The 12,476-nt window shown below is 41.5% G+C and overlaps 1 protein-coding gene across 9 annotated transcripts in view; it reads right to left on the minus strand.

Moving 5' to 3' along the window:
* Raph1 (Ras association (RalGDS/AF-6) and pleckstrin homology domains 1) overlaps positions 1-12,476 on the minus strand; it is an 89,718-nt gene that overhangs the window by 9,307 nt on the left and 67,935 nt on the right. For 4 of the 9 annotated variants that reach the window (XM_027397016.2, XM_027397019.2, XM_027397018.2 and 1 more), the window contains 2 exons: positions 11,627-11,769; positions 4,990-8,368 (listed from right to left, as the gene is read on the minus strand). In XM_027397016.2, coding sequence (XP_027252817.1) covers positions 6,359-8,368; positions 11,627-11,769 — 2,153 coding nt within the window. In that variant the 3' untranslated portion in view covers positions 4,990-6,358. The other 5 variants (XR_004768678.1, XM_035440974.1, XM_027397021.2 and 2 more) reach the window with 5 other exon arrangements.

A 12,476-nucleotide genomic window follows, 5' to 3' on the forward strand; every position in this document is an offset into this window, starting at 1 on the left:
TTTTCTATCATTGGAATGAAGTTGGCAACATACTATCATTGGAATGAGCTTTTTAGGATCCCAGATGATCAATCATTTGACTATAAGTTTTCTAGTGATTTGTCTAAGTAAATGGCAATCTCTAGAGTAAGACTACTCAAGTTCTTGCTGCCTTACAAGTCCATAGTCCTCAATGCCTGTGTACTGACATGTAATGTGGAAAGCTCAACTAAAACATTTTAAAGCAATGTTTTCAAGAAAAGGATTTCTCTATGAAAAGGATCCACAATTGGTAGCTCGGACAAATGGTGAGTAACTTTTATTATAGTGTGATGATAAATGGTAAGGTGATTTGTAATCTGTAACTAAAACATATCCTCTTGATATGGCAGTCCCAATACATAATTGTACTTCCAAATCATTGCTGGGGAGATCCTTTTTGGCATTAGTTTTTATGCAGTTTTACTTTACTTAATTAAAAAAGATCAGGGGCCAGAGATATGACTCAACAGTTAACACACTTAGAGAACCTGGGGTTGGTTTCCAACACCCACATGCTGGTTCACAGCATTTTGTAGCTGTAGTTCTAGTTCATATACGCATAAAGGCTTACACACACATGTGATTTGGGTGGGTGGGGGGGGCAGGAGGTTTCAAAAGATTTCTATGTGTAGCTCTGACTGTCCTGGAACTCTCTTATCAGTCAACTAGACTTGCCTCAAACTCGAGATCTATCTGCCTCTGCCTCCCAAGTGCTGGGAATGAAGCCTGTGTGCTCACTGCCACTCAACTAATAAAAATATGTTTTTAATTTACAAAACAATAAGACCACCTATAAAAGCTATTAGTACTTTTAAAATAGAATTTTCTTACACATTTATTGTGTATGTATATGCACGCAGTAACTTGTGGAAATTGATTCTTTCCTATCCACCTGAGTTCCAGGGATTTGAACTCAGGTTGTCAGGCCTGTGCAAACACCTTTACTGGTTGGCTCCTACTCACTTCCTAATTAGTAATATCTAATGACCTCCAGTCTGTTGGTATAAACAAGCAAAACACAGTGAACTGTTGTTAATTCACCTACAACACTTAATTTATCCTGACACATCAAGCTTTAAAACCAGGTTCTTTGAAGAATTTACTTTTATTTATGTGTATGTATACCACATGAGTTCAGGTGCCTTTGGAGGCCAGAAGAGGACATTGGATCCTTTGGAGCTGGAGTTATAGGCGGTTTTGAGTTGCCCGACGTGGGTGCTGGAAACTGAACTCTGGTCTTCTGGAAGAGCAGAAAGCATTCTTAACAACTGAGTTATTTCTCCAGCCCCACAAAACCAGGTTCTTAGTGGTACTCATCCAAAACACTAGAAATTCTTGTGTTTAAATGGAAATCTATTTAATTTTTTTTTTTAAATTAAGGATTGGGCTAGGTGACAAAGTATGTAACTAGAAAAACAAATTTACTCTGGCTAGCTGACCACTGTCCTAAGCCATTACAATAGTTTATTGACAAGTAGCAAGTGTAACTTGGAAACTAACCAGCAGTAGAACAAAAACATAGTCAGTAGTACTGAATGAATATATCTCTTTCTTATATATATATATTTGTGTGTATATATAGCTTTGCACAATCAGGGAGCAAGGCACATAATGAAATGAGTGTACATTTATGCAGAAGAAAATAATAAAGGCTGGAAGAAAACACAACTTCATTTTTACCAAGCTGTGCACAATCCTCCGAATAATGTCCTCTTTCTGGTGCATCTGTTATCTTCATGCTTTACAAAAGTAGCTTCTACATTATATCTATTTATGACAAAATTTCCACAGCTACAAGTCAGTGAGCCTTAACTCCATTTGTTTTTTAAAGAGACAAGGAAAGGAGAGACAACCCCAGTTAAAGATAATGTGCAATTCTTTGAAAAGAGTAAACAGTATTTTTACAACACTTAGCACAAGCTAATCATTTTACCTTATGCATCTCTGGAAGAAGAGTTCACTAGTGGCTGATATTAAAACTAAGCAAAGTCATTTCAAACATTCCAGTTAATGCTTATTTTCTAGGAGGGACTATTTACAAATACAGGAAAAGTAGGAGGTGGAATTATGAAAAATGGCAGTTTTTGGTATTAGGTTGTAACAAATTTAATGAATGGATAGTTTTTAAAAATGTGTCCCCTGTCTCCCTTAAGTACTGCAGCCATGTTTTCCTAAGAAGTTGATGCTTTACCAATCAATCATAGCTCGGAATTCATAGCTCATGAACAGCATGCTCCCAGATTTGGCCAGCTCTTCAGTAGGATTCAGTTTGACTTGAGCCACTTCTCTAAATATCTTTGGTAGAAAACACCCAGACTCCATTTAAGTGGATGAGAACTCTTGAAATACAAGGCAGTCATTCCCTACCCTAGCTTTCTTGCTGCCCAAACTTCAAAAATACTTACCTATCTTCTATTTTATTAGCACCTCAAAGTTCACTTGGTGTTTTTTGTGTTGTTTTTAAATACTATTCTTCTAAAGAGTTCAAGGCACTGGGGATTATAGCAGATAGCTTTCTAAAATGGTTTACTTCACAGCAAACCAGAGCCCCTGCCCTCCAACACATTGTATATGTATGAAGTATGTTGTTTCATTGAGCAGTTCTTCACTTAAATTTTAGGTTTCTTTTATATATAGACCCCTCCTAAGGGCACTGAACACTTGTAATATTTGATGGCTAGAATGTTAAAGGCGTGACACATTTTCACTGGATTTTAAAAGGACCATCTCAAAAGATGATGCGTTTCAATTTTTTTTTCCCTCTTGTATTTCCTTTGGGTCAGCTTTGAAAGAAGTCACATATTACAGATAATATAAAGTTAAATTTAAAAAAAAAGTTCCAAAAACGTTTTTGTAATGTGAAAGTTTTTTTTTTTTTTTTTAAAGAGAAGGCCATCTTCCTGTGTAAACAAAAATAATTATACCTGTTTCATTGGAAAGCCCGTCATACAACTACACAGGGCATTGTTTTAATTGTCTTAAAGTAAATTCAGCTATAATGCTAGTTCTGATGATGCATGGAAATGCTTGGAATGGGTTTTTAATCTGCTTAAACACTGCTTGTGTTTGTAACATAACCCTGTTTTATTTGAGTAGCAAAGGTGACAACATGCTCTGTTGGAAGTCTGATGAACTGATTGATACTACTGCCCCAAATCTGAAACCTGGATTCCTGTTGATCTGACCTTAGAGTTGTTACCCTGTTAGAATTACTATGACCTCTCAATTTTAATTTAAACTCGTATACATTATTTATAACATCAGAGTGCAATACAGAGAGGAAAACCAAAACAGTTCTTAGCCCTTTGCAAGACATGCCACCAGTAGGTAGGAGCACCTTGATTTTGGGGAACTTGAAAACAACAAAAAAAACCCACTATTATTCTTTTACTTTAAATTGTCTAATAAAAATAGGTCTTTTGGTTATCCTTAAGATCCAGTCATCTTTCTCAGGTTAAAAGGTATAGAATTTTGGAAAAAAAATTGTTATACAGTTAAGTGAATATCTGGGAAAAATGTGTTTCTCCTCCACATGGGAACTATAGCAACTAAAAAGAAAGCATATTTAAATCTTCTGGAGTAAAAGCCAAGCAGGGGAGACTTAGAACAGAACAGCAGTTAGCTGTTTGATTGACAGCAGGTTCCACTGCTTCAGAGTTTAAGCACTAAGGGACTTGAGATTACCTCCACAGTAAAAATCAAGGGTGTCATGAACTCTGAAAAGCACCCACCTGTCCTGCCCTCAGGAGCAGAAGGCTTTTTACCCTAGTTAGTGTCCTGGCAGCCTCCAGACACCTTTAACTGGCCTGGAAAGGCGATACAGGCTGGAGCTGCTGAGCTGAGGGCAGTGGAAGAAGGCACAGAACTAGCGTCAGCTGGCACCATGGACACACCAGAGGGAAAAATAAAACTGCATCTCAGCAAAACCTCCAAACACACTAGGCAGTGAAAAAAAAATTGGAACGTGTCATTTTTTTTTTTAATTAACAGCTATTTCTATCTTTGGAGAAATACAAAGAAACTGCATACTATCACACGATGAGTTAGAAATTGACAGTTTACTGCCTCCTCATTTTTTTCCAATGGGGGGGGTTCAAAAAACTAGAAGTAGTGGCTCAGGGTGGATTTAAGAAATCCCATAAATTCCAGAGTGAAAAAATGAAGGTTGTTGTTGACTTAGGGCTCAATCTAGACTGGAGGTACATATTTTTCCACTCAAGTTGTATACCTGACTTAATTTAAAAAGAAGACGCGCCTAGAGATAAATACTAGGGATAACTGGATCCACACTCTTGGTTTGTCTGTAGTTTGAATGTAGAGCTGCAGGTTGATGAGCATGAGGAAGTACTTCAGAGTAGCCTGGCTACATTTGTTGTGCATGTTGAAACTAACAGTGCAGGTATGTTAAGGTAATTTCATAACCACAAGAATAGCAAGCACATAAATACTTGGTGAGCAATTTGAAAGATTCAAAGGAAAAAAAATCTTTAAGTTGGGGTTTTAAAAAGCACAATGATGGCTAGGCGGTGGTGGCGCACGACTTTAGTCCCAGCACTCGGGAGGGAGGCAGAGGCAGGTGGATCTCTGTGAGTTCGAGGCCAGCCTGGTCTACAGAGTGAGTTCCAGGACAACCTCCAAAGCTACACAGAGAAACCCTGTCTCGAAAAACCAAGGAAGAAAAAAAAAAAAAAAACAAAAATGGGAGGGCACAATGACTTACACTCTTTCCCCTAACTGCATGGCTGTAATGAAGAGTGCTGTAGATGTGATGGGAGGTGCCACTTATATTTATGATGCAGTTCCTTATTGGAGAGTGTTGTAGTGAAACGTGACTATATTCTCCAATGGTTTATCTTCTTTACCTAGATTCATTGGAGTTACTTTCTCCTTGAGGGACAGGACCAGAAGATTTGTGCATTTGGCACTGGTTATCTTTACAATAGGCACAGACTCTCTTTACAAGATGTGTTCATTTGTAATTGGTGGGATGGCCAGTTTTTATTCTCTTACTTGAAAGTAGCTGAGACTGCATTTTAGTCCCATCAACCTTTTCTCATGTACCAAATTAACAAAAGCATACAGAACAGTGTGAAGCATAGTACTGTCATCAGAGTAGTGCTTCCAAGTTTTGCCCAACTGTAGATGCACATGCCAATGTCACTGTAACTGGACTATGACATTGTTCCATCAGAACACCCGGTCACCTGAAAATCTCTACACTCAAGCTGTAAATAGCAAAGATCTTAGCAGCTCCAGTAACTATGGATGAAATTATGAAAACTCATTTTGCTCATGATAGTCCCATCATGATACCTGTACAGGGGCCAGTAGTTCTCTTTTCTTCCTTATCTCTCATAGAGAACAACTTGTAAAGAAGGCATCGCAGAAGTCGACTTTGTTTTTAATGATGTACTGCATTGGGCACAGGAAGTATATTCATATTTGGACTATCCACGGATTCAAATGTCTACTAATGCACACACTATATGCAATGGTATCTGTGACCCAAAGACATAACTGGGGCAGTACATTACAGTGTGCACTGGACATTCTCACGATAAAGCAAGACTCATGAAGCCAAGTTGATGAAGCTTCACAAGACAGTACTGAATAGCATTAAGTATTTCTTGTGTTGTAGGCAAAAAGCTTACCTGTGAAGACATCTTGGATGTGGCTAAGGTCATGGCAGGACTACTGCAACTAGAAGAGCCATAACTTTCATATCACAACCTTCCTGCATTGTTTACCCATTCTGAATAATGAAGATTTTCCTGATTTAAAGTGCCCCTTTTTAATGCAGTATTTAAGTGTTAGTCAAGCAGTTCTAAATTCTGCCAACTGGGAAAAAAATAACAAAAAAAAGCCCTACAGATATACCAAACATTCTGATGATATGCTTCAAACTGAGAAACTGTCCATCTATTTCTTCTATAACACATGCACAAATAGGTGGCACATGGACAGACACTTATGAAATACCTTCTAGATTTTGGTCCAATCCATACGATAAACAAATTATAAGTGACAACATATCCCCTCCTAAGTCTCCTTCCACTCAAAATATACAAAACCCTATTTTCTGATTAGGAGGCAAAGGAATAAATAGACTCAGTTCTCTATATATACACATTCACAGATGTATACATATGTATATACACACAATCTGTATAGCTGTGTGCACATGCATGTACACACGTAGCACATATACACACAAACATACACGTAGCTGGACACTACCTGAATAACATATCAGGAGGCTCTGAACACCTGGGTTCACAGATGATCAGGTGAACTGATTGCAGAACTGATTATAGATAGCATGAAATAAGTCCTGTGGCTACCAGTCTCTTGAGAGCTTAGTATTCTGGTCTCTTTTGGGGGGAGCGGGAGGAGGTCCTCTTCTCAATGTTGCATAGCCTGAAATATGACTACCTCCAAAGCCAGCCTTCGGCTGGTCAGACAGCAGTTCCGGTGGTGGTGGGGGTAGTGCCATGTCGTCCATGGTGGCTGTGGGTTCTGCTCTGGACATTCGTGAGGAGGAGAGGGAGCCGTGCCGTGTGATAGACTTGCGCTGCAGTGTCCTGTTAAGATCAGCTAGGAATCCAGGCTGGACACTAAGGCTGGATTTGGGAGAGGTGGGCACTTGTGGCACAACTGTAGTCATCGCTGGTTGCTCAGAGATGTCAGCTTGAGTGAGGCGAGTGCTGTCATTTCGTTTGGGCCGGGTAGGTGGAGGGGCCTTCTTCAATGATGTTTTAGACCATAGCTGTGGCTGAGGATTCACAACTGCCACTTTGGGGGAGGTGTTTCCCGAGAATATGGCTGGAATCTCAATAGGGGGCAGAGGAAGCTCAATTTCAGGTGGAGGGGGTGGAAAGTCAGAATCGGATGGAGGAGATGGAAATTCTACTGTGGAGTCCTTTCCATGCCCACTCACAACAGAGGGTTTTGTTGACACATTCCCTTGCTGGTGGATCCCAGGGAGGTTGACTCCAGAAAGGTGGAGTTTGCCAGGTTTGGGGGGTGCTGCAGGAGGTGGTGGGGTCTCCTTGTTGGGAGACCCTGACTCTGCTGGTGGTGCAAACTTGCTGACTAGACTGTCTACTGAGGGTCTCTTGGGCTCAGGGTGCTCTGCACAACTGCCCGACTTAATGCTGGAGTTGCGCTGTGGGGTTGGGGGTGGTTTCTTCCCCCCAGGGCTGGACAGCTTACTTGGCTTTTTGCCTGGAGATCCACCTTTGTCAGGGATAGGTGAAGTCATTGGTGGAGCTGGGGCTGGGGCTGGGGCTGGGGCTGGGGCTGGGGCTGGAGGAGGTGGAGGAGGAAACACCAGGCTGCTTTCTGGAGGGGGAGGAGGGAAATCTGGGGAAGGGACAGGGATTGAGCTGGGCTGCCATTTGGGTTTTGCTTTCACTGCAGGAGGGGACTGTGGGGTGACACTTACTGGGAGGGGCTTTAGGGGCTGTGAGTCCACAGGAGGAGGAGTGGGAGGGGGTGGAAACTGACTGGCTATCTGCTTCACAACTGAGGGCACAGGGGACAGTGGAGAGGGGGGTGGCTTCACCCCAAAGCTCTGCTGCTTGGGTAGTGTGGGTGGGGGGCATGGGGCAGGCTGGACAGGGGGGGAGGGTGGAATGTGAGAAATGGGGAAAGCTGGCTGTTTCTTTGCTGGGGGCACTGGAGGTACAGGGGTGGGTGGTACAGCTTGTGTCACTATTGGTGGCACCGTTTTGGTGCTAGCTGAAGGAGGAATGGTCACCAGGGGTTTAGGGGGTGCTTGAGGAGGGACAGTTGAAGGGATGGGAGGAGCTGGTGAGGGTGTGGGAGGGGCCACCTGAGGAACATGCTGAACTTGATGAATCTTCAGTGGAGGAGGTTGGGGGCTGAACTGTGGCAGGGATGGGGCACATGGCACTGGCTTTAACTGGGCCATGGCTGAACCAGGGGTTGGGGGTGGTGGAGGAGGAGGGGGTGGAGGAATAACTCCATTGGGGGGCACCACAATTTGAGCCTTGAGGGACTGTGAAGCCAAAGGCAGAGGTTGCATCCCTGGGGTTGGTGGAGACTTAAACAGGGGTCCTGAATGCTGAGCTGCATTTTGCAGCCTGGTGATTGTACTGTACTTGACAAACATGGTGGCTGATGAGCCTGCAGAAGGTGCAGCAGACTGACTAGGGAGAGGAGGAGGAGGAGGAGGTGGTGGAGGTGGAGGAGGCGGCGGTGGCGGTGGAGGAGGAGGCAGAGGGGGTGACGGTTGTGAGGCAGTATAAGGGGTGACGATCTTAGTTTGAGGGGACAGAGGGGGCATAAGTGAAGTGTAGGACCGATTCATAGATTCCATTCTGGCCTAAAAGGAGTATAAAAAGGGAAGTGGGAGGGAGAAAAACATAACAAAACAGTTACAGATGTAAGCTTTGACTCTATCAAACTAAAAAGCAAGGAATCTAGGACATGCATGAAGAGGATGCAGCAGTTGGTGATTATAAAGACAGACAATGTCAGGAAGGTTAAAATCTGATTCTCTAGGTATCCAGGGCACAGGAAATTTGTTTCACTCTGCAATATTCTTTTAACAGCTAGCTATGCTGCCTAATAGTGTGGGAACAAGTTCCTGTTGCAAAGCCATTTGGGTTGTGACAGGATGTGTGATTTTTGACCTTGGCAATGGGACTTTCACAAACCCTGCCCTAGGTCCTCCTGGGCTCAAAAGTTCACCTTCAGTCCATGACTGCATCCACATCAAGCAGATGCCGTCCTAGGGTAAGGAATGCTGGTGGAAGGCCTCCCGAGGAGTGAGGATGGCTTTTGATCCTAGTAAGCTGACACGTGAGTGTATGAGAGTGCTCAGCAGTTGTGCACAGTCACACAGGAATGAATGAATTCGCACACACACTTGTGTGAACACTTGCATCCAACATGCACAGAAGTCCAGCAATGCAGGTAAGGGGAGCATTCTTTACATTTGCTTTACTGGAAAATACATAAAGAAATGTGTTGTAAATATTATAGTAAAAGATAAAACATCACACAGAAAAAGCCAGATGAAAATAAGAGGAAACTGTAGAGCTAAAGGAAAAGTCAGCAAGCAGGAGCTAGGGTTTGCCAGTGAGTTGTCAACCACATCTGGGTTGTATTTGGCACGGCTGAAATGGTTGCTTACTGCCTGAGCCAACCATGTGTACATTTGTGGCTCAAGGACTTCTGAAATATGGAAAAGAAGGAATTTTGATTTAATAACTCTGGAATCACCCTGTAGGCTCTTTGCACAACTGTGAAGAAATGAGGAAACCCATCGGTTCTCAATCACAAATGATACCTAGTTGGCATTGAGGGTACTTAAGTTAGTGAACTAAAGGTTCATTCATAGGCTGAATTCTAATGCCTATTGGGGGTTCACGTTTCTCTAAAAATTATACATCAAAATAAAAGCATTAGTTTGTAAGGTTTGGTTATAGGAGTCACCCAGGTTAATGTGTTTCAGCGAATAGCCCCTGACCTTAACTTGACCCTGTCTTGGCTGCTTCAGGGGTGCAGACCTTAGCTGTGCTGGCCTTCTCATGTGGCACCTGAGACTGCGGTAACAGAAGAAACACACAGAAGGATCAAGACTCAAGCAAACTGACATTATTACATTGCAGGGTTCATTCTCTTTCTAAAACTGTAACAACAGTTTTGTTTCCTAAGCAAAGAGTATTTGTGTTCTTGTTTTCCTTGATTTCACATGTGGTAAGTGAGTTTGACTATTAATTTTTAAGGTAAAGGTTTTTTTTTTGGACAGCAGTGGGAAATTTAACCTGGAGTTTTGTGCATGCTAGACAAATGCTCTACCACTGAGCTACATCCCCAGCCAAGGAAAGATATTTTTCTTCAGACATTTAAAATTACATAGGCTATTGTTTCTAGTATATGCTTAGAGTATTAGGTTTTACCTAAATTGGTTCACAAGGAACTGGGATTGGTGACACAGTCCTACTTGGGAGGCTGAGACAGGAGGATTACACATTGAAGGACAGCCAGGAACACCAAATGTGATGGACTGTCTCAAAACATAAATGATTGGAATGTAGGTTTGTGACAGTGTTTGCCTAACGTGCAAGGTCCTAAGTTCAATCCCCAGTACTTGGGAAGAAGATTCTAGGGTGGAAGAGAGAACTGTTAAAATTTTCTAATATGGGAGTTTTAACAGTGTTTAAAAAGAATTTAGGTCATTAAAACCAATATTGACTGCTCATTTTCATTCTTCCCGCCCTCATGCCAGCTAGTCAACCATATATGCAAATTATGTAATTAATTTGTTTTACAGACAAATTTAAATATTCATTTTGATTCTCATTTGTGAATGTGCTTGTATTCGTGACTCAGACCAAAAGAACCAATAAAATAAATAAAAGGGAAAGAAAATGATGACTGTGTAAAAAGCAAAATAGTCTAGCCAGAGTGTCAGTGGTTTCTCAATGATGGGATACACCCTTTAAGTGGTGAGTATACCCAGCACACATCCTTTCTACAGGAATTCTGCATGTCTTTCAACTCTAAGGTGGCTCTCGAATCTTAGCAGAGAAGTTTCTTTGTGCAGCAGAGAGTGGTTAATGCAGAGACCCACAATAGGTAAGTGCAGAGAACGAGTGCCTGGAGTGCTCAGCTACAAACGAGACAGCTATACACCATACTGCCTCTCCCCAGGGCTCAAGGACCGGGATGGAGGAGGGTGTTCAGGACCTGACAGAGCTTCTGTACTAATGAATTCAACTGTGGCTGCCTGCACAAAAGCAAGTCAGTCAGCATTGTAGCACAGAGTGGGAAGGGGTTCATGAGCCCCCACCCCTAACTGGGGAGCACTTGACAATTGAAGGCTTCTGGAAAACCCAAGAGTCAGTTTTCTGTAATAGTGTGGCTCCTGGCACAATGACCCATGTTCTAGTGGAAAGTCACTTATGTATGTATCAGCAGCACAAACTGGACTAATGGATTCTTGAAAGAAAAAAAAGGACATGAAAATGGGAGGTGAGGTGGCTCTGGGAGAAGTGGGGGTAGTCTTAAAATACACTATTTATGTCTGAAATTTTCATAATACATAAAAAGAAAAAACTCAACATTATGGTCTGTAATAATATTACTGAATATTAGCCAAGATTCAGGAATCCAAAATTTTAAGAATGATTTGAATTTAGCCTTCTGCATAAAACATAGTTTGAGAAAATTTATCAAGGCCTATCATAGACATACCTTAAGACTGAAAATAAGGAATGAATCTGAATTAATTAAAAATGAATTGTAAGCAACTTTTCTGGAACTTTAGGGCAATAGCCCTACATCGTGTTGCTCCAGCAAACTGGTTATAGTTGAAAAAGGTAGAGTGGGGAGGGGTTGTTATAACTTAAAAATGTAAGCTGCTGATTAAAATGTATAAATAACCGCCACTAAAAAAAAAAAAAAAATCTTAGGCCACAAGTCACTACAGAGAACTCTAAATAAAGTGGTTCCCCCATTATAATTAAGATTGAAAATCTAAGAAGGAAGACCAAAATAGTGCCAAATGAAACTCTGGTAAAAGAATAAAAGATGACCACAGATTTTTATGTGTGAATTAAAACTAGCGTGTTACCTTGCTAGACTCTTCCAACTGAGTGCCTCGTTTCCAGGCTTCTGAGAAGATGGAGCTCACAGTGCTTTGGGAACGGATGTGTCCTGTGGGCAGGGTGTCTGACATTCCACTGTCAGACTGGTTAGAGTGATTTGACTGAGACTCTGTTTAAAACATTTAAAAAGTTTCATCAGTATCATTTTGATCATAGAATATACACATTTTAAATGTTACAGTTAAATGCTACGTAGAATGGCAAATCAACTCGTCTTACTCTAAACTCAGTGAATACAATCTAGTAGAAAAAGCTTACCTTACAAGTGTTAGAAAATTTGACCCTTTAATTTTTTTTAATACTTCAGCATGAGAGACTTACACAAGTCATTAGGACCCTGAAAACCTGTCTTGGATAAAAATCTACTCTGAACAAGTTTTTTTTTTTTTTTAAAAAAAGGATTAATGAGCCATCGATTATATCTACATTATCTTAAGAATCCGTCATTTTCAGGTCATTTACAGAACAGCTTATAAATTCAGAGGCTTCCTTAGCAATCAACAGTACTGAGTCCTTCAACTGAGAATAAAGGGTTTCCCAGGCACTCAGGTACTGGCACAACTGAGCAGCAGTCATGATACAGCCTTGCCTCCAGTGCAGGTGACAGTGGGGAGCAGGCATGGGTTATGGTTCAGGGTAAGAAGCACCTTTACCTGACATTGGGACTAGAAGAACTGGAAGATGACTTTCCTGGATTCTAAGGTAACTCTGTGTATTTATGTCCCTTATGATACCTGGAAAGTAGTGGAGACTCAAAGCTGTTCCTAGACAATTACTTTGTGATTAATGGAAGCTATTAAAATAAGTTCAGTAACC

This window comes from Cricetulus griseus, chromosome 2 (genome assembly GCF_003668045.3).
Source record: "Cricetulus griseus strain 17A/GY chromosome 2, alternate assembly CriGri-PICRH-1.0, whole genome shotgun sequence".
In the NCBI taxonomy this organism is placed as follows: domain Eukaryota; kingdom Metazoa; phylum Chordata; class Mammalia; order Rodentia; family Cricetidae; genus Cricetulus; species Cricetulus griseus.